Source organism: Pogona vitticeps, chromosome 2 (assembly GCF_051106095.1).
Source record: "Pogona vitticeps strain Pit_001003342236 chromosome 2, PviZW2.1, whole genome shotgun sequence".
NCBI classification, from domain to species: domain Eukaryota; kingdom Metazoa; phylum Chordata; class Lepidosauria; order Squamata; family Agamidae; genus Pogona; species Pogona vitticeps.
In genome coordinates this window covers 25,019,707-25,045,775 of record NC_135784.1, presented here as the reverse complement: position 1 = coordinate 25,045,775, position 26,069 = coordinate 25,019,707, and the positions used below count along the sequence as shown (strand labels likewise).

General features: G+C 41.7%; 2 protein-coding genes across 6 annotated transcripts in view; one reads left to right on the top strand and one right to left on the bottom strand.

The window, feature by feature from the left end:
- The window catches only part of LOC140704051 (uncharacterized), a 28,414-nt gene extending 16,430 nt beyond the window's left edge, over positions 1-11,984 (top strand). Inside the window, 11 exon segments of the mRNA XM_078386835.1 lie at positions 1,551-1,628; positions 1,806-1,889; positions 2,921-3,013; positions 3,178-3,270; positions 3,441-3,521; positions 4,168-4,260; positions 4,599-4,670; positions 4,858-4,950; positions 6,270-8,932; positions 8,935-10,484; positions 10,750-11,984. Coding sequence (XP_078242961.1) covers positions 1,551-1,628; positions 1,806-1,889; positions 2,921-3,013; positions 3,178-3,270; positions 3,441-3,521; positions 4,168-4,260; positions 4,599-4,670; positions 4,858-4,950; positions 6,270-8,932; positions 8,935-9,162 — 3,578 coding nt within the window. The 3' untranslated portion in view covers positions 9,163-10,484; positions 10,750-11,984.
- Positions 11,985-17,428: 5,444 nt separating this feature from the next.
- LOC110070731 (uncharacterized) lies at positions 17,429-25,286 on the bottom strand. Of its 5 annotated transcripts, none has more exons than XM_072988748.2 (5): positions 24,573-25,286; positions 23,697-23,809; positions 22,342-22,446; positions 20,882-20,983; positions 17,429-18,779 (listed from the first exon to the last, which is right to left on the bottom strand). In XM_072988748.2, the coding sequence occupies exons 2-5, from the start codon at positions 23,722-23,724 to the stop codon at positions 17,860-17,862; spliced, it is 1,155 nt and encodes a 384-aa protein (XP_072844849.2). In that variant the 5' UTR covers positions 23,725-23,809; positions 24,573-25,286; the 3' UTR covers positions 17,429-17,859. The 5 variants fall into 5 exon arrangements, with proteins under 5 accessions (XP_072844849.2, XP_072844850.2, XP_072844851.2 ...); XM_072988749.2 differs by having other exon boundaries at positions 23,697-23,806; XM_072988750.2 differs by having other exon boundaries at positions 24,769-24,979.
- Between the last annotated feature and the right edge of the window lie 783 nt (positions 25,287-26,069).

Here is a 26,069-nt window from a genome sequence, read left to right as displayed (position 1 = left end):
CAGACTCCAGAAAGATAAAGACGTGGGTTTTAGATCAAATCTAGTCTGAACTCTCACTGAAAGCTAGAGTAATTAAACCAAGGTTTTTTGTACTTTGGACAGATCATTAGAAGAGCAAGTGTAATTGGGAAAGATAGTCTGTTGTTATGTGCCATCAATTCACTGCTGTTTATGACAACCCTCTGAATTAATTACCTGTGAAAGGAGAAATCATGAACTTGTGACCTAAAGGCAATGGTTTCCCTTATTGAGTCCATCCGTCTCCTGTTTGCCTTCTTCTTTTCATACTCCCTTCTGCTTTTACTAACATGTACTAAAAAGTTGAATACAGTATCTTCTGATTTTTTTTTTTGCCGTAGTCTTCATTAAGGTAGATGATTGAATGAAGATATAGGAAAATCTATAGCAATATTGATTACTTCATTTGTCATTGTTAAAGTTATGAAGTACAATACATCTGTATTTTATTTCTTTATAATGTTCAACTGGAATTTGTTTTTGCACTTTTTTCTTTAACTTTGGTTAGTACACATTTCAAGTCATTGCTGCTTTCTGCTAGACAAGTGCTGTTGTTTTAAGTTTCTGTTATTTCTTCCTCTAACTTTCACTTCTCGTTCATCTAATCCAGCCTTTATATTTATCAGTCCATATTTCTTCACATTCTCTTCCTCTGATCTCACTCTGGTTTTTTTTCTTTCTTTCTCTGCAAACAAACATCTGTGTAAATAAGTAGATAAACATACACAAATACCGTCCATCTGTTAGTCAGCTGCAGCAAAATCAACAAAGAATCCAGTGGTGCCTTAAAGGCTAGCACATTTTTATGGCTTAAGTTTTTGTGGACTACAATTGACTAGTGTCAGATGGATGAACTGTTATTTGATTTGTTTTATAATCAGATCCAGAAGAATAACAGGAAGAGGTGGGGAGAGGAAGGCGGGATAAGTATGGAAAGAATGCACAGTTGCTTCAATTGTACATAGGTTGGCCTTTTGAAATAATGACTGTAATCTGCTTTAAATGATCCCACTGAAATGAAGAAAGCTTCTGCAGGTGTGGGATGAAGAACAGTGGCTTTTGGTGTGGAAGGGCTGTGAATTTCATCCAGTTCTGGTTGTTGTTGTTTAGTCATTCAGTCGTGTCCAACTCTTCGTGACCCTGTGGACCAGAGCACGCTAGGCCCTCCTGTCTTACGCTGCCTCCCGGAGTTGGGTCCAATTCATGTTGGTAGCTTCGACGACACTGTCCATCCATCTTGTCCTCTGTCGTCCCCTTCTCCTCTTGCCTTCACACTTTCCTGACATCAGGCTCTTTTCCAGGGAGTCTTCTCTTCTCAGTGCTCAGAATTAATTCAGAATTCTTAAATTTTAAGTCTTTTGAACTCTGGTCTGCTTGTTGAATCATCAAAAGCAGCAGAGTTTTACAACAGCGGGTTATGAATCTACAGTGACCGTGACTAGATTTCCCAAAGGTAGTTGCTCCAGCTGGTTAACTGGGGAGACATTCCAGCTCTGCTGACCACTCCTTCTCGTCTCTTTGCTTCAATTCAGGATTTCCTGACATTGTAAAGGCAGAGGAAGAAGAGGGGCTGTACAGCCAGGGAGCTGAAGAATGTGCAGGTGTTGCTGGTGAGGGAATGGCCTCTATAACTGAATAGGGAAGGAGTTGGGGGAGGTCACCCTTGGATCTCTTACAGCTTTACATTTTTTAATTTTTTTATAGTTTTATGATTCTAGCAACCAGCTAGTAATGAAATATTATGTCCTTAACCGATCACCTCTTCTTGTTGCTTTCCCACCATCCAGGATTTCCTGATACCCTTGTAAAGCCAGAGGAAGAAGAGTGGCTTGATAACCAGAGATCTGAGGACATGGCAAATGTTGCTCCAGGTGAGGGATCCGTTCCGGAACTGCTGGATAGCTCAGTGGCTTAGGTCTTTGACCCAAGAGCCAGAGGCTGGGAGTTCAATGCCCCGCTGTGCCTCCTTGACAGGGGCTGTATCCAGAGGGTCCCTTCCAGCAATGCAGTTCAAAGGTTATTATTATTATTACTACCACCATATTTTTCCGTGTATAAAATGACATTTTTTCCTTAAATAATTTGAGGGGGGAAATTGAGGGTCGTTTTATACACGGAAGGCAGCTCTTTACCACTGCCATTTGTGAAGACATGGGGCTTAGCAAAAAGGAAGGGAAGGCGTTGCTTCCTTCCTTTTTGCTAAGCTTGGTGCTTTCTCAAAAGGCAAGGGAACACTGGACTTTAGCAAAAAGGAAGGGGAGGCATTCCTTTGACAGCCGCTTTCCTTGCCTTTTGTCAAGGCATGGGGCTTGGCAAAAAGGGAGCCCTTTGATCCCTGCTATTTCTAATTTGGGGTTAGAAAAGGGGAGGTGGGTCGTCTTACACATTGGGTCATCTTATAAATGTTAAAATACGGTATATAGCACAGTGGTTCCCAGTCTCGGGTGTTCTTGGACAGCAACTCCCAGATGCTTTCACCACTAGTTGTGCTGGTCAGGATTTTTGGGAGTTGCAGTCCAAGAATGCCTCGGTTAACCACTGATAAAACAACATCCCTCCCTCCTAAGCCTCCCCCTCTGAAGCCATGTCTCCCACAGGAAGTGCATTCCCACCCCCTGCCAGATTATCTAGGAAATAGCTGTAATGTTATTAGCACGGAAAGTCTTACTCATTTTTTTTTGTTTGCTTATTATCTTCTCTCCTGCAAGACCCAAGAAGACTCACAATATAAAATTTATATTGTTAAGAACCATTAAATTGAAGGACAACTTTTCTAGTGTTCACCAGATGTTTGGAACAACGGTTCTTGTCGGCTGAAGCCAGAGTGAGCAAATTTTCAAAGTTTGACCACTCCGGCCAATGGGTTAGTGAAACGTTTCCTTGCTTTTTTCATTTAATTCAGATTTTCCTGACGTCACCATAAAACCAGAAGTGGCCCAAGGGCTGTATAATCAGAGATCCAAAGAATGGGCACGTGCTGCCAGTGACCACCCAGGTGAGGGGAACTTTCTATAACTGCACTGATAAGAGTCAATAAGTCAATTGATCTTGAGGGCCTTTCCCAGTTCAGCTGTTCTATGATTCTCTGATTTTATGATGCTTGCAGACAATTAGTTGAAGCATTGCATTTATCTTTCTTGCTTCTTTCCCTCGATTCAGGATTTGCTGACATTATCATAAAACCAGAGGAGGAAGCGGGGCTGTACAGCCATGATGCTGAGGAAGGTGCAAGTGTTGCCTGGGGCCAATCAGGTGAAGAACCCATTCATATCATGGGCATTTGCAAAGGACTAGGCTAGGTGACCCTTGGAGTTCCTTCTAAACTCTGCAGTTTTAGATGTCCATGATTCTCAAAACCATTGGGTTTTAGAAGCACTGCAGCTGTTATAGCCAATTCCTTGTGTTCTATCCCCTCTATTCAGGATTTCCTGATTCTGTTGTAAAGCCAGAGGAGGAAGAGGAATTGTCCAAGGAAAGTGGAAGCCTCGCTGGTGTTCCTTCAGGTGAGAGAGCAATCCATGTAACTGTGTTGGGAGCAGGTTCAGCTAAATAACTGGTGGGACTTCCTGCTCTGCAGTTTTTTTTTTCATTCTAGTAATTCTAGTTTTATGAATCTTGTAGGCAATGAATAAATTAGAACAAGTTCAGAGGAGGGCAACAAGGATGATCAGGGGACTGGAAACCAAGCCTTTTGAGGAAAGGCTGAAAGAACTTTTAGTCTTGAGAAAAGAAGACTGAGGGGTGATATGACAGCACTTTTCAAATATTTGAAAGACTGTCATACAGAGGAGGGGCAGGATCTGTTCTCGATCTTCCCAGAGTGCAGGACATGCAACAGTGGGCTCAAGTTAAAGGAAGCCAGAATTTGGTTGAATATCAGAATAAAAACATCCTAACTGTTATAGCAGCATGGCTATGGAAACAGTTCCCTCGGGAATTGGTGAGTGCTCCAACATTGAAGGCATTCAAGAAAAACTTAGATAGTTGCCTGCAGATATGCTTTGATGGTATTCCTGCTTTGAGCAGGGGGTTGGACTTGATGGCCTTGTAGGCCCCTTCCAACCTCACTTTTTAATGATTTTGTGATTCTATGAATGAAAAGTTGTATCTCCGTTGACTCTGTATTCTTCTCCCCTTCCTTCAATTCAGGATTTGCTGGTGTTGTCGTAAAGCCTGAGGAGAAACAGGGGCTGTGGAAGCAGGCATCCGTGGAAACGACACGTGTTCCCGGGGATCATTCAGGTGAGGAGGGAACATTTTGTGTACTTGCTTCAAAAGAGGTTTAGACCAGATTATTGATTGATTGATTGATTGATTGATTGATTGATTGATTGATTGATTGATTGATTGATTGATTGATTTGATTTGATTTATTTGATTTATTTGATTTATTTGATTTATTTGATTTATACCCCGCCTATCTGGACTACTCATCCACTCTAGGCGGCTTCCAAAGAGTCTAGATGACTCTTTGGAAGGAACTCTACAGTTCTAGGAGTTTGTGATCCCTAAAGCCGGCTACTTGGTGAAGCACTGTCGCTCTACAAAACATGACCCTGTCTCTCTATCCTTTGATTCAGGATTTGATATTGTTCTAAAGCCAGAGGAGGAAGAGTCGTTGTACTGTCCAGGCTCCAAGGAAAGTGGATCAGGTGAGGTAGAGGCTCATAGAACTCCATTTGTAGAGGGTGCAGTGAGGTGAACCTCAGACCTCCAGATGAACAGGATTATGGAATGCTATTCTATGATCCTGTGAGGTTGTTTTATGATTCCTGTCACCAGTTAGGTGATGAAACATTTCATCATTGCTGACCACCTGCTTCCGCTTCTTTCCTTCAGGAATTCCTAACTTTGCCATAAAGCCAGAAGAGGAAGAAGGAGTGTTCAGTCAGGGAGCTGAAGGAAGGGCAAATCTAGCTGGTGCCCAGTCAGGTGATGAAGTAGTTCATGTAAATGTATGGAAAGAGAAGAATTGCAAGATGACCCTTACAATTCTTCCAGTTCTGCACTTCTATGATTCCTGTAGCCAATTGCTTGATTGCATCTCTGCTAACTGCTTTGCGTTGTCTCTTTTTTCTGATTCAGTACAGTAATACCCCATATGGTACAATGTAGCGCTGTTTCACTTAAGTGCATTTGCTCATAACTTCCGAAGAGTGGCTATTTTAGCTGTCATGGCCTTTTACTGATCATGGCTGGAAAGAGGCCTGTAGGTGATATTTCTTCATCTAAGATGCAAAGAAAGGGTATTTCTTTGGATCTAAGATTTTATTTTTTATGACATTTGAAAATGGGTGAGCATTAGTTTGTTGTGGATGCTTCTTTAAGTCAACGTCCACAATAAGAACAATAATAAATAATAAAGATAATATAATAGCATCTGCAACCAGAACCTAAAAATAGCCAGGAACTAAGTCAACTCATTCCAGAAGTCATTTGCTTGAAGAAAGGAAAAGAAGGCTCAGTATTTGGGTGGATAATCAAATGCATGAGAAGATGCCCTTAAGCCAATTGATAATAATGAAAAGGGCAAGATGTTCTTTAAACCTATTCAGGGAGAAAGAGGAGATATGTCAGAAGCACGTGCAGTGAGCAGTGGATGATTTGACATTTAAAAAGCACTCAAACATCAACAGCATATGTATCACTGGTGAAGGGACTAGCGCTGATGCTAGGGTAGCCGAGGAATTTCCTGCAATTCTGAAAACCATCAGTGAGGCAAGCAACCGTCCTCCTGAACTTGTCTTTTATGTGGATGAAGCAGGCTTTTTTTAAAGAAAAGGATGCCTCTTGTACTTTGCCTCCTATGAAGAAAAATGTGCATGTAGATTCAGAGCTAACCAGGAATATTTAAATCTTTTGCTAAAGAAACGCTAAAGACGAGGTTCAGTTAAAGCTGATGCTTGTGTATCATTCTAAAACACCACAAGCAATGAACGGAATTATAAAATCAACCTCTCCAAACGTTGCAGAATGTAAACCAAAAGTTAAATTCTTACAGAAATGAAAAAAAGCTAAAATCTAGAAGACAAAAAAGAGTTCTTATAACGCTTGGTAGAATAAAAAAGCATTTGTCTAGAACTCAAAGAGATAGGGAATATACAGTATAAAGGAGAAAGGTGTACCATGTCTCCTCTTCCTTTTCCCTCCTGGATCTTCATAATTTCTTAAGTCTCCTTTTTCTTCCTGAGGTTCCTTCTCTCCCAGGATCAGAGTTCAAATTATTTTCTGCTTCTCCTTCTTATTCACAGATAACTGGAGATCAACAAAGGCCTGCGTTGAATTGGATCTTGCCAAACACCAACAAACCAATGGAGAGGAGGACTATCATTACAGAGAGAAATCCCAGAAATACATTAGATCTAGGGAATGTTTTGGCCAAAAGATGATGCTTACAGGTCACAGTTTCATCGACACTGCAAAGAAACATTTTAACTGTGAAGTGCTTGACGAATGTTTTCCTCAGGATGCATATCCTGTGAAGCACCACAGTCTTGCCACAGGAGCGAAACCACATGAAGGCCAAGAGCGTGAAAAATGTTTTGCTCAGCATTCTATCCATCAGGCAGTCCACAAAGGACATAAACCATACAAATGTCAGGAGTGTGGGAAAGGTTTTGATTGTAATTCACAGTTTGCAAACCACCAGAGAATTCACACAAGAGAAAAACCATACAAATGCCAGGATTGTGAAAAATGTTTTGCTGAGATTTCCAGTCTTTGGAAGCACAAGAGAGCCCACAGAGGAGAGCCATCATATAAATGCAAAGATTGTGAGAAATGTTTTATTCAGAATTACCAGCTTGTCAGGCATACAAGAATCCACACAGGTGAGAAACTGTACAAATGCCATGAGTGTAGGAAATGTTTTGATTCCAGTTCTGACTTTGTGATCCATCGTGGAATTCACACAGGCGAGAAACCATACAAATGCAAGGATTGTGAGAAATGTTTTGCTCGGAATTCACAGCTTGTATGCCATGAAGCAGTCCACACTGGAGAAAAACAATACAGATGCAATGAGTGTGGGAAATGTTTTGCTCAGAAGTCACAACTAGTGACACATCAGGCAGTGCACAGAGGAGAAAAACCATTCAAGTGTCAGGAGTGTGGAAAATGTTTTTCTCAAAAATCAGTCCTAGTGAACCACCACAGGATTCACACAGGAGAAAAACTGTACAAATGCAATGAGTGTGGAAAATGTTTTACTCAGATTGCAATCTTCCTTTACCATCAGAAAATCCACACGGGAGAAAAACCATATAAGTGTCAAGAGTGTGGAAAATGTTTTGTTCAGAAGGCACATCTTGTGACTCATCAAACAGTTCACACAGGAGAGAAACCATATAAATGCCAGGACTGTGAAAAATATTTTGCCCAGCCTTCAAATCTTATTAAGCATCAGACAGTCCACAAAGGAGGAACACCATTCAAATGCCAAGATTGTAAGAAATGTTTTGCTCAGAATTCACAGTTTGTCAGGCATACAAGAATCCACACGGGTGAGAAACCATACAAATGCCAGGACTGTGGAAAATGTTTTGCTTCCAGTTCAGTCTTTGTGATCCATAGAAGAATTCACACAGGAGAAAAACCATACAAGTGCAACCTGTGTGGAAAATGTTTTGCTCAGAATTCACAACTGTTGACACATCATACAGTACACACAGGAGAGAGGCCATATCAATGCCAGAAATGTCGTAAATGTTTCTCTAAACAGGCAGACCTTGTGACACACCATAGAGTTCATACAGGGGAGAAACCATACAAATGCCTGAAATGTGGAAAGTGTTTTTCTCAGATATCCAGCTTTCTGTACCACCAGAGAATCCACACAGGAGAGAAGCCACACAAATGTCAGGAGTGTGAAAAATGTTTTGTTCAGAAGACACACCTTGTAACTCATCAGGCAATGCACACAGGAAAGAAACCATACAAATGTCAGGAGTGTGGGAAATATTTTGCTGCCAGTTCAGTCCTCCTGATCCATCAGAGAATCCATGCAGTAGAGAAACCATACAAATGCCAGGAGTGTGAGAACTGTTTTGCTCAGAATTCCCAGCTTGTGAGGCACAGAAGAGTCCACACAGGAGAGAAACCATACAAATGCCAGGCTTGTGAGAAATCTTTTGCTCAGATTTCAAACCTTCGGAAGCATGAAAGAGTCCACACTGGTGAAAAACCATACAAATGCCAATATTGTGAGAAATGCTTTACTCAGAATTCCCAGCTTGTGAGGCATGAGAGGATCCATACAGAAGAAAAACCATACAAATGCCCGGATTGTGGAAAATATTTTGCTTCTAGTTCAGACTTTGCAATCCATCAGAGAATTCACACTGGAGAGAAACCATACAAATGTCAAGAATGTGAGAAATGTTTTGCTCGGAATTCACAACTGGTGACACATCAGGCAGTCCACACGGGAGAGAAACCATACAAATGTAAGCAGTGTGGAAAATGTTTTGCTCGGAATTCACATCTAGTGACACATCAGACAGTTCACACAGGAGAGAAACCATTCAGGTGTGAGGAATGTGGGAAATGTTTTCCTCAAAAGTCAGAGCTTTTAAAACACCATAGAGTTCACACAGGGGAAAAACCCTACAAGTGCCAGGAGTGTGGGAAACATTTTGCTGCCAGTTCAGTACTAGTGATCCATCAGAGAATCCACACAGGAGAGAAACCGTACAAATGTAAGCAGTGTGAAAAATGTTTTTCGTGTAATACACAGCTTGTGAGGCATAATCGAGTCCACACAGGAGAGAAACCATACAAATGCCAGGACTGTGAGAAATGTTTTACTCAGATATCAAACCTTCAGAAGCACAAGAGAATCCACACAGGAGAGAAACCATACAAATGTCTGGAGTGTGGAAAATGTTTTGCTCGCAAAACAGAACTTGTGATCCATTGCAGAGTCCACACAGGAGAGAAACCATACAAATGCCTAGAGTGTGGGAAATGTTTTGTTCAGAATTCACACCTTGTCAGGCACCAGGCACTTCACATAGGAGAGAAGCATGCAGTGTGAATGGCATTTACCATCCTGGTCATAATTTTGCATTTCACTATCATTGTCAAGTTGTGCTCAGAGGTGAACACAGCATACTTCCCTTCCTCTTGGTACTAAACATATGTTGATGTGCCTTAGTATTGTTTTAAAGAGGGTATTCTGCTGTTGTATTTCACTCTTGATTCATGTTTATGTTCTAATAAGACCCTTTAATCATTTTCACGTATATCACTGCTAGTCTGGTGTCACATTCTGGATTTGGCATATTTTTCTGCCTAGGTAGATAATATGCGTTCTTCCCTGGTGATCTATTTTGTTTGGTTTACCTCCATGCTTCAAACTGGTAATGTTTTTATTGCCAGTTGAGTCGTGATAGATAGAATGCAAAAAATAGGCATGGTTTTTTGGACTACAAACTCCATAATTCTTTTTTCTGGGAGTTCTGACAGATCCACTTCTACAGACATCTTAGTGTGACGTGTGGAAGTAGAACTAGTTGGAAAGGCTTCATGTTCTGTCAGAGGATTATTTCCATCCTAATTTCCTGTGTAGAAAGCATGTTGGCCCAATACTAGCTGGGAGCTTCCTTTCTGCACAGGAAGCTAGGACATAACTGGGTCTATGTTAAGCCATGAAGCGATCACACCTAGGCCTTTTCTTCAGGTGAGCCATACTGTATTTAAGTGTCTGTAGGGGTGGGTCTGTCTGGTGGAACTCCCAGAATAGAAAATTATGGGATTTGTAGTCCAATTATCTCATGCCTACTAGGAACATGCAAACAGTGTGGAGACCACAGAAATGCCAGCACTGTGCGAAATGTTTTGTTGAATTGTCAAACCTTATGTATTTGGGAACACACACAGGGAGAAAAGTGCAAATGCTAGTAGTGTGTGAAAATAATATGGCTTACAGATCTTTTCTTGTGAACCATTACAAAGTCCTCAAAGGAGAGAAAATCTATTTGCGTAACAGGGATATGGAGTATGTTTCCCTTGGAGAGTCAACTGGAGAGCCCACAGAGGAGAAGAAACTTCATAAATGTGCAACAGTGGAAGAGATATATGAATATATAGAGAGTTAACTCTTTTTTTACAGTTTAGCATTTGGGTAACATTGAGGTGATTACCTTTCCAATAATTTTCACACGCTCCTACACCTAAAACCTAGCCACCGCTCCTTAGTGACACTAGAATAGATGTTAGCTCAAACCACTCCCCAAATCCTGGACCTAATATTTTGGGATTGCCCCTTTTTACTATACCTCACATGATCCTCTTTGCCCTGACCTGGTATCTATTTTATATAAAGCGGAAGCAAAGAGTGCGGCTTCTAGACTGCCCCATAGTGTTTAAAGCACTCTCTGGGCAGTTTACAGTTTAATTATGCAAGCAACACATTGCTTTCCCCCGCAAGCTGGGTACTCAATTTACCAACCTCAGAAGGATGGAAGGCTCATATGAGCCTCGTGGCGCAGTGGTTAAAACGCTGTACTGCAGCTAAAACTGTGCTCACGACCTGGGGTTCAAATCCCAGGTAGCCGGCTCAAGGTTGACTCCGCCTTCCATCCTTCCGAGGTCGGTAAAATGAGTACCCAGCTTGCTGGGGGGGGGGCAATGTGTAGCCTGTATAATTAAAAATTGTAAACCGCCCGGAGAGTGCTTGTAGCGCTATGGGGCGGTATATAAGTCCAATAAATAAATAAATAAATAAATAAGGCTGTGTCAACCTTGATCCCATCTCCAGATAGGCGGGGTATAAATACAATAAATAAATAAATAAATAAAAATATCTTCTGTTCCCTCTGGTAATATGTAGACATGTGTGAAATGGGCGTAATACTTCTCATTGTTGATTGCTGAGTGTCTTACAAATTATTCATGAAATAAAATAATGGGTAGAGTTTGGTTCTGCACAAATAAAACAATTTTATTTGGAAAACAGGCAAATGGGAGGAAGGGAAAAGGAGGTACTAGGGTATATAACTTAAAGAGTAAAGTAATTATAAAATATAAATATATTGTTTTGTATTCATTCTCTAAATAACTTGTTTCACAGACTATACAGCACAAATAAGATTTCAGCTTTCTATCAGATAACAGACTCCCATTAGTATCTTCAACAGACCCTTCTTAACTCAGTCAAAAACAGACTACCTAGAATGGACTCTCTCAGCTGCCACCTCGCAACACATTCCCATCACACTAACTAATCAACATTTAGCTCTTCACTCAACGTTTTATCATCCATCTGCCAACCATACAAGCACTCAGCTTATGAAAGTATACTATTCAGGCATTCACAGCCATTTATCCTACAAGCCTCCCTTTCTCCAAATTCTATCTTCCCTCTGCAGATTCCTTTCGGAAAGGAAAGTAGCAAAGTCAGTTATATGGGAAACCCAATGTATTTTCATATAAGCTATTGGTCTCATGCCAGTATTTAGCCTAAGATGGACCTGCTTTTGGTCGCAATCCCATGTAATGCAGCTCTGAGAAGACGCAGTCCTTCTTAATCAAAAAGTGTAAAGCATAATGGAAACTATTTTTCTTTATAGGCATATTTGTAGTCCCCAACCACTTTATTATTATTTTTTTGCTCTGCCCTACAAGAACTTTTCTAGGGTGTCAGGTTGGAAGTGGATATCACTATTGCTATTCAAAGAGACCCAAAGCTCTAGCTTAAAAGTAACTAATTTTGCTTATTGCCAACAATTGGGTAGTCTGTACATTGAGTGAAAAAAAAAAGAACCCTAATAGGGCATCAATTGGAATTTGGGTACAATCAGCCTATATAGGGAGAAGCTTTTTAATGCTGATTGATAGCACATTCTATGGCTAGTTTGTAATTAAAATCTCTATTTTCTCTTAATGTAAGACCACAGTGGTTTTGTCTTGTTTTAGATCTCCACGTATTAAACATTGCTTTTCCTGTTGCTTTTGTTTCTCACAAATACCTCTGTCTTATTTATGAAAAATAATGACATGCTACCAGGGCAATTCTGATTTATGGTGACGTTTTCCAGGGTTTTCTAGGTAGAGAATACTCAGAATGGCTTTAACATTTCCTTTTTCTAAGGCCACTCTCAGATTTGCCCAAGGCTACACAGGCTGGCTCTTCTACTGGGACATTACAATGGGAAATTGATTTCCCAATTTCTAGGTCCACAGCTCATTGAGCTATCCATCCTCGTCTGGAAATGTTAGTCAAGAAGCCAATGAACTCCTGATTTTTACTGTGTAAAAACGAGTGTTAAGAAAATCAAGCTAAAAGCAAGCCACTGAAGAAATGCAATTAAAGATCCAAAATGTATGTGTGGGATCATAGTTATGCAATAAAAGGCAGGAGAGAGATGACTGAAGGGAGATTCCTTAAGATGATGACTGTGCTATATCATAACAACTCTGATTTGAGAATGGTTATTGTATGTTGCTATGTATTTTATGCTGCTATATATTTTCAGTTGGACAGTGTCACTGAAGTTACCAACATGAATTTAACCCAACTCCGGGAGGCAGTGGAAGACAGGAGGGCCTGGCGTGCTCTGGTCCATGGGGTCACGAAGAGCTGGACACAACATCTAAATGACAACAAAATGTATTTTCAATTCCATCAAATAGCACTGAATTGTGTACTTTACTACTATTAATAAGATTGATGTATCTGAATTCATCAGTCTCGCACATTGAGAATGGCTGCCATATGTGGATGTAATGCACTCTTCCACTGAAGTAGTTCACTTGGTGTTGGGGTTTCTGACAGTCTCTTTTATAGCTATCCTGCTTTTTCGCCCCGAGAGAGGTCTTCCTGAGAATGGCATCCCCTATGAAGGCCCAGTTGGGAGGCAGGTAAGAGAAAGAGAGAATTCTCCTGCATTGCTCCCAGACTGTGGAATGCACTCTAGAGAGTAGTGATGGTTTTCACACTACCTGCTTTTAGGATGTGAGACACCACTGGAAAAAAAATAGCCTTTTAAACTTAGTCCCTTTGATTATTAAGATTGTAATGCTTTCACTTTTAATTGCTTTTAGTTTGTAAATTAAAGATTTTCTCCTTTTCTAAGTGGAGAGTTGGGGCAGAAATGTCCTTAATAAATACTGTCCCCGATGACATATTCAAAACGTGCTTCTCATTAAAAATTAAATGCCCATGTTTCCTTGCAGTTTCCACTCAGTCCAGGTGACTGCCAGGGTTGGTGATCTCAGGACAGAAATGAGCCCTGAAATACCAGCCACAAAACAAAAAGTTTCATTTTATCCTTCTTTATATCCAGGGCACCATCAGGGCCTTGTAGGAGGACTATTCTCCCTCATCTGTCTGGAATAGTGTACGTATTTTAAATTCTGCAGAGAAGCAAGTCTGTCAGGAAACATGCTGTGACTTTGGAGTAATAAGCGTTTCAGGCTCTGTTTGCTGGCAGTGACTTTTGAGCCACTGGAAACGGTAGCCCTGCATTTGTCCAGGAATGAAGAGATGTATAGTGTGGACTGTGGAGGATTCCCTGGTGCTTGATCCTGTTTCTGTAGCTGAGGTATTCCCTATTATTAGAGGAATCCTCTTGCAAGTAGAACGATAGCTGTTGATACATCCCTGGCTGGACTGTGGTCCCTCACCGTCTCTATCAATAAGGAATGTGAATTAAAAACTCTGTATGGACCAGTGCTGGCAATTAAAAGCAAAGCAAAAAACTGAAGATAAAATGACACAGAGAGATGACGAGTACAATGAAGATGTCTACTCTCACCACTGCTTTCCAGTTTGTCTACTAAGAACATCCTAAAATAACTATTTTCCATATCACTTGATAGTATCCTTGTCAATGGAGATGGTATCAGTCACATCTTACAGGCAGAAAACATAGTATTACTAACGTAACAGGTAAATGGTCCACAAGGATGACTCAAAAAGCCACTGAGGTACTGAACACAGTATAAAAATGGGTATTAAGAAAAGTTCTTGGTAATCGGTTAAAAGCGAGCAAGTGAAGAAGTGCAGTTAAAGAGCTGAAAGGACCATGTGGGTGAATATTGTCAAATTTGTATACCTTGGAATTTGGTTTAATGTACACAATGGAAGAACAGCTACGCAATCAAAAACCAGCACACTTAGTGTAGTGTAGCAGAAAGAATAATGGACTAGGACACAAGAGACCAGGATTTTAATTCCTGTTTGGTTATGGAAGCTTGAGGGGAGGAAGGACTCTGGTAAAACTACTTTCCCACTTTGCTGGAAAACCCCATTTAGGGTCCTTATAAGTCAGGTGCAACTTGATGGCACTTAACACACGCATACACACAAAGCAGAACACTGATGGTTCGGAGCAGCCTCCTGATGCTGGGAGATTGCGCAACACAACAGAAACATGGTTTGGAGAACGTGTGTTGTATGTGATGATGGCATGAAATTGTGGACTTTGACAGAGGTCACTATAACAGAGATTGACACATCTGAGATGTGGATTTTTCATAGGATGCCAGAGATATGTAATTGGGGTGATCCAACCACAGCTTTGTCCCAGGGCTCTAGAGGTGGGTCTTACTCCTTTTCAAGAGAATCCTCCACAGAATCAGTTAGAGTTCTCCTGCCACTTGAGGCAGAAAACAAAGTACTGTACCACCCCCTGGGCCACCATTGCGCTGCCTCAAAGAAAGAGAAAATTTACAGGAGAGAAGAGGACATAATGGCACCATGGCTGTCCTCTCTAAATATCGACAGTGATAAGGAGCTGTGTGGTTGTGAGAGTGGAAGGCAGGTCTCCTTCCCTGCGTTCAAAATTGGTCATTATGGCTGTGCTTCCAAAGAGTTGCCACCTCCAAAATTAAAGGAACCGCCAAGAAGTCCACCCTCCATAAGGAAAGAACCGAAAATAAGGAGGCACTTAGTTACTCCAGAGTCCAGATTATCCGTATGGAACTCCTTCAATGTGCCCCTTTCCAGCTGTACTGTGAACACAGTAGATAAAGATTGACAGGCAGGTGTACAAGGATGTCCCTACACTTCTCAAGACTGCAAAGATGGTGAATCGCTCGGGGGGGGGGGGCTGGTTTGAGAAATCATGGATTTAAAAAAAAAAAAGGAAAACGCTATGTCCCTCACTGCCCGTTCTACCTGAGTTTGTGATCTTGCCCTCCTTCCTGGCCTCCCCTTTTCATCTGCCCTTAGCTGGTCAGTCCTGTGCAGGAATCATTACAAAAGCAACGGATGCTGGAAGGGAGAGAACTGCAGGGTGTGTTCATGCATACCCTCCACCCCTCATAGATTCCTTTTCTGTCTTTCTGATCCCCATCTTTCCTTTTGTCTCTATGTCCCTCCTTCCCACCTCTCAGCAGAGGGCTTTTTTCCTGGGCTGCTATCAGACTGTGGAAATGAAGCATGCCACCATCACGAGGCAACGTCTGTGCCAGAGAAGCCATGCAAAAAAAGGGCCGGTCATTAGCATCAAGGCAGCTGTTTTTGGTCTTTTGAAGTGGGAAAGGGCAGAGAGGAAAGAAGGAAAACCCAGATTACAAAAAGGGGTTCTCTCTCAGCTCTCTGGCCCCCAAAGAATGGCCAAAGGAGGTCTTGGAAACCCCTCCCTTGACCCGGCTGGGCTGCAGCCATTTGACAGAAGGTGGGAATGGTAGTCATGTGACAGGAAGTTGGGGGTAGCATAAAAACCATCATTCAAAGCTGCTATAGCTCGATACTGCTGCATTTTGCCAGCACCGTGGTGAAAACGCCCATGAGGATGTCGAACTTCTGGTAGCACAGAAGGAGGAAATAATTCAACATTGTTTTTAAATGTAAAGAGCAATAATTTTAATAATTTTAATGAGTACTAATGTGATGACACCAGGGTGATTGCAGATGTAAAATCCAGTGTGGAAGCCATCAAGTCTGGAATTGCTTCTTCAAACCTCTTTCTAGCGTGCTACAGTGACAAAAGTATTGGATGAAAGTTGCCAGATAGGTATACCATACCATGTTCCTACTGCAATTGAGGTGTAAGGTCTGGTTCATTCAATAGGATGATCTGTATGGAAAACGGAAGTGTTACTACACAATAACAGTCTGCTTTGCCTTGCCGCCTGTTGTTCTGGTAATGAGCCACAGCGATCAATGCAAAAGCAAAGGGAATTGGAAAAGAAAGAGCAGTTAACTCTTCACCCTCCTTTACACCTCTCTTCTCCTGTTCTTTCCTCTTCCCACTCTTGTTTCTATAGATCTCTTCCCCACCTCCATCTATGGTTTTCTTTCTCTTCCTGTTCTGGGACCAGTAGAATTTTTCCCCCAGAGGCATGAGCTGGTAGGCAAAGAAAGAGGCAGAAAGCATTTCCTAGAGGTTTTCTGCTGAAGTGGAAAAAAATATATATATAGGTTCAAAGGAGTAGTTCAGGTTCTGGACGTCAGATGATAATGCTGCCTTGCATTTAGGCAGATTTGTGTAACCTATGGCATGTAAGAGGCAGCAGGAATGAAAAATGTCTATTTTAAGAAAAGATGGTCCACACTTTATCATAAGTTTCTACCAGGAAGATGTATCTGGACAGTTATGTGAGGGTGTGCATCTCTCTCCGCACTGCAACTGGACACCAAATATACATGCCCGGAGCACTGAATTGGGGGTGGTTTATCTGGAATTGGTAGTTTGGGGTCATTTACTGGCATTCAAAGTATTTGGAAGCAAGTTGGTAAGAACACATTTCTATCCTGCTTTCCTATGTTTTCCCCCAAATGAGGTACAAATCACACTAATTGCTTGAAATAAATACCGTTTCCCTGAAAATAAGACCTAACCTGAAAATAAGCCCTAGTATGATTTTTCAAGATGCTCGTAATATAAGCCCTACCCCCAAAATAAGCCCCTTAAGTGAAACCCTGCCCTCCACCCTTGTGCAGCAACCTGAAGATGACTATACTGTATTTGAATAAATGTAGATTGTTGCACATGAAAGACATCCCCTGAAAATAATGCTCATTTTTTAAAAAGGGAAATGAAGATAAAAACTTACTTTGGGCTGAGAGGATGACAGGATTCACCACTGAGAAGGAAATCGCAACCTGGGGGGGGCAGTTCTGGGGGTTCAACTGGCCATTTCTTTAGGGGGGGGCGTTGTGGGTAATGGACTCAGCATTTTGAACTGCACACGGCCAATGAGCCGCCCACTTCTGAAGTCTATTTTTAAAAATCAATCTTTCCTGTCTAGAAGGTGATTCTAGCATTTTGAACATTTCAGTGACCATGTGGCAACAAAGATCTATCCAACGCATGATCACCGACTAAACATTTCAGTTTTGTTTTTGGAGGGAGGGTCTTGTGAGGGTATTCTTGGTGGAAATTACCATCTGCGTGGTGTTATTTCAAGGATCCTGCAGCTGCTCCAAAGAAAAGGCACATTAACTACGCAACAACAAGAATGATGTTATACAAAATATTCAATATGTACTGTCAACAAAATATATCCGGAACAGCATCAATGATATTATAAACAATAGAAAAATATTTGTAAAGTTATTAAACAGATATGATGTTTGTGGCAATCGGAAGCAAGACTATTCAGGGATGAACAGTAATGGTATTAAAGCTGCAAGACAGAAAATTTCCCATTTCATCTACCAATCAGCTGTAGGTGCTGTTCTGGCATCCTTTAGATTTGGCCTGAAGAATTTAGCTTTGCCAGGTTGTCTCTCCAAACAAAAGATTTCTCCACATTTTTGACATTTCACTGGATAGTTTCCTGTGTCATCTCCCAGATGGTTTAAGAGGTTCCATAATACTAGCATAGGGGCATCTCTGGTATTTCACAGGGACTTCACTGGAATTAAATAATTTCCTACACTCCTAGCATTTATAAAGGTTCTTCCCTTATGTGGACAGCCTGATGCTTCATCAGGTGTGAGTTCTGAGCAAACTGTTTTCCACACTGCTCGCATTTATATGGTTTCTCTCCTGTGTGCACTTTCTTGTGTCTCACAAGCTGTGCATTCTGAGCAAAACATTTCTCACACTCCTGACATTTGTATGGTTTCTCTCCGGTGTGAACCCTCTGATGGATCACAAGGACTGAAGTGGAACCAAAGCACTTTCCGCACTCATGGCATTTGTAGGGTTTTTCTCCTGTGTGGACTCTTTGGTGGCTCACAAGATCTGAGGTGTAAGAAAAACATTTCCCACACTCCTGGCACTTATATGGTTTCTCTCCTGTGTGGACTGTCTGATGCTTCACAAGGTTTGAATTCCAAGGGAAAGATTTCCCACACAACTGACATTTGTATGGTTTCTCTCCTGTATGGACTCTCTGATGGTTTAGGAGAGGTGAACTGGAAGAAAAGCATTTCCCACACTGCTGGCATCTGTATGGTTTCTCCCCAGTGTGGATTCTCTCATGCATCACGAGGTTGGAAACCTGGGCAAAGCCTTTTCCACACTCCTGGCATTTGTAGGGTTTCTCACTCGTGTGCACTCTCTGGTGCCTCACAAGATCTGACCTGTAAGCAAGACATTTTCCACACTCCAGGCATTTGAATGGCTTCTCTCCTGTGTGAACCGCCTGATGTCTCACAAGTTGTGAATTCTGAGCAAAACATTTCCAACACTCTTGGCATTTGTAGGGTTTCTCTCCCGTGTGGATTCTCTGGTGGTTCACGAAAACTGAACTGTAAACGAAAGATTTTCCACACTCCAGGCATTTGTATGGTTTATCTCTGTGGACCATCTCATGATTTGTAAGAGATGAAATCTGAGCAAAACATTTCCTACTCTGCTGGTCTAGAAATAAAACAAATCAAATAAATATATTCAAGTCAGTGCACACAGATGGAATCAGTTACTATATCCAAACAGACAAACTTGCAAGATATGTGCAGTCAATCCACATTGTTTCAGAGTTCATTAAAATGATTAAACTTTTTAATTACAATTTTTTTACTGAGTAGCTTTTAAAATTGTTGTTAAAACAGCTTTTCTCTAATAGCTTTAATGTAAAATACATTAAAATTCAAAGATTTAAATGTAGAACCCTAATTCTATATTATGAGACCATATATTTATATCATAATTTTTAAAAAGTGTTGCGAGCATTGCCGAAAAGTTCTTCAACTGAAGCCTCAATTTTGTGGGAACCTGAAATCTATTATGTAGATTGCTTAGATTAACCATTGTTTCTCCTCTAGATCTGAATCTGAAAAAGCAACAACTGCTGTTCTCAAATTAGATTTCTATCTCCAGAATTACACACTTTTAGGGAACAATATAGAGAGGTGAAAAATAACAGATATGATCAGACTTATTTTCCAACTCTGACAAATTATTCCTGGAACTCCCCCCGCCCCTTTAAAATGAGATACTTTTGGAAATTCTAAGAAGCTCTATAAAAATCTTCAGGATTCTTTTTTTAAAAATGGGGGGGGGGGTATTCTAATTCCTTTAGACCAGCCATAGTCAAGATGTGGCCTTGAGATTGCATGCAGCCTTAGGGATTTTTATTTTTTTGCATCCAAATTGCTACTCCAGAGCCCCAGTTTAAAACTTGCAAACGTATATTTTTAAAAAAATATCTTCAGGATAGCTTAGAATGGGTTCCTTACATAAGGAGCTCTTTGGCATAGTGGTTAAATTGTAGTACAGTGGTGCCTCGCTTAACGGGCTCCCCGTTTAACGATGAATCCGCATAGCGATGAAGATTTTGCGATCGCAAAAGCGATCGCATTGCGATGTTTTTAATGGGAAAAATTGCTTTGCGACGATCGGTTCGCTGTTTCGCTTACCGATTATCACATAGTGATGATTTTCCAACAGCTGATCGGCGGTTCCAAAATGGCCGCCGGGTAAAAAAAATGGGCGCCCGCTGTGTTTTCGGCCGGATTCCTCGCTTAGCGGGCAGCGAAAATGGCTGCCGTATGGAGGATTTTCACTTTAAGGTGAGTCTGAAGCCCATAGGAACGCATTAAACAGGTTTTAATGAATTCCTATGGGCTTTTTATTTTCGCATAGTGACGAAATCGCTTTGCAGCGATTTTTGCTGCACGGATTATCGTCGCTATGCGGGGCACCACTGTATTACAATTACATCAAAACTCTGCTCACAGTCTGCATTTGATACTAGCAGATTCTTGCAGCTGGCTCCTTGGTCGGTAAAATGAGGGCCCAGCTAATTGGAAGTGCTATGTATAGCCTGTATCATTAAAATTGTAAACCACCCTGAGAGTGGTTTAAGAGTGCATTTTGCTTTGCTTTACTCTTACTGCCACTTCCATCAGAGTGGCAACCCTAATTATTGTTCCTTTGCAATTTATCTCTCTCTCTCTCTCTGAAAGGTCACACTTTCTGAACAGACTGTTCAGCTGCCAGTGTCTGTCTTGGCAAACTTTTGTTTTAATGACCTTTGACAACTAAATCATTGGATATAACTGCAGAACCCATTTGAATTTGACATAAGACATAAGACATAAGAAATTTATTTGTCATTGCGCTCACAATAAACCACTGTTTTTCAAAATGGGTAAGTCAATAAAAATATTTTGAAGCTGTGAAAAACAGACATTAAGATTTTCATAAGAAACTGCACTTTTTGGAGAAAAAAAATCACATAATTAAATAATTTGTTTCTGAATAGTGATTTAAACCACGATTCAGTTCAAGAGCAGCATGCTTTCTTTATACTTCTGAGAGCAGGCTGTATTTGTAAAAACGGTGCTTTAAACATAAAAAAAAAATTAAGGAGCCTTGCGGCACAGTGCTTAAACTGCAGCGTTGCAGTCAAGACTCTGTCACAACTACTGCACCCCTGATCCAAAACGAACTTCCTAACATTATAATGGGTTTCTTACTCACAAACAGGTTTTGTTAGTTTTGTAAATGTGATGGATCACCTGATTTGCCATCTGAGATTTCCACTCTCTCCAACTCCTGAGAATCTGGTACTGATGACAACTTCTCCTGTTCCATATGGTGAATCAACTCACATTCTGGAACTGGATGTTAAGTTAGGGAAAAAAGAGAAAGGTAAGGATCAGAAGAAATCCACCAAAGTACAGTGGTGCCCCGCATAGCGATGATAATCCGTTCCAGGAAAATTGTCGCTATCCGGAATCGTCGCTATCCGGAACGAAAAACCCCATAGGAATGCATTAAACCCTGTTTAATGTGTTGCTATGGGGAAAAAACTCACCGCTATGCAGAAATCCTCCATCCGGCCACCATTTCCGTTCCCCGGTAAGCGAGGAAAGGGCGTGAAAACGCTGCAGGCGGCCATTTTTTTTTCCTGGTGGCCATTTTGGAACCACCGATCAGCTGTGTTCTAAACATCTCAATGCGAAGATCAGTAAGCGAAACGCTTACCGATCATTGCAATGCGATATTTAGCCATATAAAACATTGCAATGCGATCGCAAAATCTGCATCGCTATGCGGATTCGTCGTTAAACGGGGCGCTCTCTATGCGGGGCACCACTGTATTTGATACATGTGCGAAAGAACATAAAACAACAACAACAACAGTACAATCCGTTTTCTAAACTTAGCTTTTAAGTTTTCCAAACTCACATGGAAGAAAACTGAGAGAAAACCCAGAAGTTAAAATAACAAAAACCTCACACCCCCTTAAAAATTTGAATGCATGGCAGAGAAACACCTGTAGAAAGCTAATTTATTTCAGCAATTATGTTGACATGTTTATGTTTGTCACTAGGCTCCTAGTCTATTTTCTTCTTTCTTTTTTTTTTCAGTGAGGGACACTAACCTGGATTTAGGATGGTGTAAACATAATTGTGCAAACCTTGGGTGGAATAGCCACTAATTAACATGCTGCCACCCATATACCAAGTTGCATGCCAGTTGAGGACTTGGCCTGTGACCAGTTATGTGAAGGGCAACTTGTTAATCGGTAGTAATTTGCCACTGCATTTTACGTAATTATACTTACACCACTGTAAATCAGGATTCTAACTGAGAGATGATTCACTAGCAATTTTGTTCTTTCCGTTTTTTAAAAGCAGCGGGTAAGCTTGGTGGATATAGAACCACAAGAATTACTGGACCACAGCATTTTTCACAAGCTGACAAAGAATGAAGAGGCCCTCAGAAAAAAGGGACAAGTCTAATTCAGCCTTCCATCCTTCTGAGGTTGGTAAAGTGAGTACTGTACCCAGCTCGCTGGGTGAGGTGGGGGCAAATGTGTAGCCTGCATAATAAATTTGTAAACCATCCAGAGAGTGCTTTAAGTGCTATGGGGTGGTATATAAGCAGCACACTTTGCTTTGCTTTTTTTATGAACCAATTCCTCACACAAGGCAGCATTCTATGATTCTGTTTATGTGAATGACTCTCTCACCTGAGTGGCTGCTAGCCATGCTTACACTTCCATCAGATCCCTGGTTCCCTGGCCTGTCTTCTTCTTCTTCTTCTTCTTCCTGCTTTATTGTAATGTTAGAAAAACCTGAATTGAGAGGAACAGGCAAGAAAAGGTGGTCAAGCAGGACTGCAGCTGTGTATCAATAAACTGGCTACAACTATCAGCTTCAGAGAATTACACTACATTAACATAGGAAGTTACCCCCTCTTGTGCTGACAGCAGTACTGTTAGAGCAGCACGACAACGGAACCCATTGCCTCAGGAGATGGCGAGTGCTCCAATAATGGAGGCTTTCAAGACAAAACTGGACAACCATCTGTCAGACCTGCTTTGACTAAGATTCCTGCCTTGAGCAGGAGGTTGGATTTGATGGCCTTATAAGCCCCTTCCAAGTCAGCTATCCTATCCTCCTCTTGTATAACTGTTCACGAGATTTTTAAAAATTGTTAAACCCTTATTGCTGGAAGTACTTTTGAAAATTGCAGACAGCAAACACAGCCTTCAGAGAGATATTCCATCTTAGAGAGAAGGGCAGGAGAGGGGATGCCATTACTAAGAGAAAGGCCTTCTTCAACATGTTTGTGCATCGTCTGGACACAAAGAAAGTTGAGGGGTTTTTTTTGCCTTCTTTCTTTGCAGTGATTGTCCACTCCTGTGACGTCACTGGAACCAGTTGTATTGGCTCTTGCCTTTCCACTGGACTATTTCAGGTGATGTGGAGAGGGGGGATTTGCTGCTTGGGTAACAGCCTATCCTCCATATTACTTTACCCAGGCTTCGTGCCCTGGAGATGACACTCCACCTTCGCATACAGCGTTGAAACACTAGACGCTGTTCCGAGTCCTCCATACAGAGCACGTTACCATAGTCTTTCGAAACTGAAGGATGCCTATATTATTTGCCTTAGGAAGAAGCATACAGAGTACCAGGAAGCAAGAACAAATTACTTTCTTTACCCAGCATGTCGTTAGTCTATGGAACTTCTTGCCACAGGATGTGGTGATGGCATTTGGCCTAGATGCCTTTAAAAGGGGATTGGACAGATTTCTGGAGGAAAAGTTCATAGCAGGTTACAAGCCATGATGATGGGGATGTATAATCCCCAGGCTTAAAAGGAAGGTACTTCCAAATGCCAGATGCAGGGGAAGGGGATCAGGAGAAAGGGATCTAGTTGTCTCATGTGCTCCCAGAGGATCTGGTGGGGCTCCTGTGAAATACAGGAAGCTGGACTAGGCCTTTGGCCTGATCCACCTGTACTTGTAAAAAGCGAACATTCCAAATTCTAGTTTAATGCATGTACATAATTACGATCGCTTGTGGTTTTGTTCCCTTACCTGTGTTGTCCTCCAACATAACCTCCATTTTTCCTAAGATGAGATGATGGGAACCGGGGTGGGCCTCGCTCAATCCACAAACTCCTAGTAACGATTGAAGAGTAGAAATCCTACTGAAGAATTTATAGAGAAAATAAGGAAAAGAAACAAGAAAACATTCAATTGTGATTAAGATTTGTAATGGACAAGTATATGCTAATAATCCTCTCCATCGGAACCTGGTACCCTATTTAATATTATGTTTAAATTTAAAAAAAGTAGCTTGACACTGGTTTTTTTTTTTTATTAAACATAATTTTATGGCTTTAATATTTCATGATGTTTTCACTGGCCATACAGCATGGTGTTCATTCTATTTCAAATGGTTTGAAACTGCTCAGTGGTTTAAAGTATCTGGCTGCAGAGCCAGAGGTTGGGAGTTCGATTCCCCACCATGCCTCCTTGACAGGGGCTGGACTCCATAACCCATAGGGTCCCTTCCAGCTCTGCAGTTCTGAGGTTGTTGTTGTTGTTGTTGTCCTCTTCCTTTGTCACCAGCTTGCCTCACATTGCCAGCTGGATTCCTCACCACACACAGACCCACCCCTGGCCTGCTTCAGCCCCCCCCCCCCTGAAGTGCTGCCTAGCCAGAGAGAGGGAGCCACGCCACACATCCTTAGCTAAGCACCGGAAGGAAACCCTACACAGCAGTGCTTCCTAAACTTGGCTCCCCAGATGTTCTTGGACTAAAACTCCCAGAAGCCTTCGCCACTCGCTGTGCTGGCTAGGATTTCTGGGAGTTGTAGTCCAAGGGCATCTGGGGACCCAAGCCAGGGAAACACTCCTGTACACAGAGTGGGTGGTGGGAAACCCACTGCCACCAGCCCATAAACACACCTTTAGGAGTCGGTGGGACTTTGCACTCTTTGCACTCGCAGCCCGGCTCCCAGTGGCTCCGAGAAATCCGCCTGTCTCGACACCTCCTTCTCCCGTCCTTCTTCCCAGCAAAATGGCCCGTTCAGACGTTTCCCCGGCCAGGAAACCCACCCTCCGATTCACTACCTCCCACCGGGCAATCCCGTTTCTCCTCCACCTCGATCTTGCACCCGTGCCTTTGCCTCCTCCTTCGCGACTCCCAGGAGCCCTGCTCCGGCCTCGGCCCGTCGTTCGCCAAAGGTCCCCCACGATCCCCACTTTTCCTCCTGTTATCTGGATTTCAATTTGGTGACGTTTCCTCGTCACGTGACTGAAGCCACGCCAGATTCCTGGCAAGACAAACCCATCCGGATTCGTCTGTTCCCCACCCACCTACCCGTCTTTGGCGGCGGCGGGGGGGGGGCACGTATTAAGCCTCCTCCTGCTTAATATCTTATCGGTGGTAGGTGAGAGGTGAATATCCCTCGGAAAGGTCTGATCCTGAACAGCTCAGCTCAGGTCTTGCAAAGGCAAGGCCGTAGTTTCCTTTGTGGAGTCACTCCATCTCAAGCCTGTGCTTGTCCTCGTTTCCTAACGCCGCCGGCTTTCCCCAGCGTATGATCTTTTTCCAATGTGTTTTATTTTCTCGCGATATCTCCAAAGTACTACAGCCCCAGTTCAGTCATTTTTAGCTTCTAGTGAGAGTGCAGACTATTTATTTATTTATTTATTTATTTATTTATTTATTTATTTATTTATACCCCGCCCGTCTGGCCTGTAAGACCACTCTAGGCGGCTTCCAATATACAGTAGTGCAAACAATAAAATAGTACAGAAATACATAAATTATACTATGAGAAATAGAATACAAAGATAGAATAGAAAATAAATGAAAGGAGAATAAACAGAAAATCAGGTATTAGCTGGAGGGAAGGCCTGAATGTATAGCCATGTTTTAATTGAGTTTTAAAAGTGCCCAGAGTGGGGGCCACGCAAATCTCAGGAGGGAGATTGTTCCAGAAGCGAGGAGCCACCGCCGAGAAGGCCCGATTACGTGTCTTTTCCTTCCGGGCCTCTCTCTCTTGGTTTGATCTAGAATGTTTGTTTGTTTAAAATATTTTTCCCCCTGACTTTCTCCTTGGAAAAGGACTGAAGGGTTGCTTACAACAGTGAAGTAAAGCAGAGTGAATATACAATGGTGACTATACAAATAGTGGTTAATGAATATACAATGGTGGTTCACATTCTGAAAAGGCAATGTTTAAAGCAAAGAACAATGAGTAAAGAGGCATCTTACATCATTAAAAGCCAATATTAATGCTGACAACAGTAAATATACAATTAAAAAGAAAGTAAAACCAATGCCACTCTGAGAAATGGAATACGCAAAAAATGGAAAACACAAGTAGTACTAGAAATCCAATCAAAGCATTAATGCATAACAATCCATCTAAAAAAATCACACACAAATAGAACCCA

Excerpts from the sequence above, each read along its gene's own strand:
- LOC110070731 (XM_072988748.2), bottom strand. The coding sequence starts at position 23,724 with ATGGAGGTTATGTTGGAGGACAACACAG. Across the intron at positions 22,447-23,696 it reads TATGTTGGAGGACAACACAG|GTTTTTCTAACATTACAATA; the intron begins GTAAGGGAACAA and ends CTCTCAATTCAG. Across the intron at positions 20,984-22,341 it reads CATGGCTAGCAGCCACTCAG|TTCCAGAATGTGAGTTGATT; the intron begins GTGAGAGAGTCA and ends CTTAACATCCAG.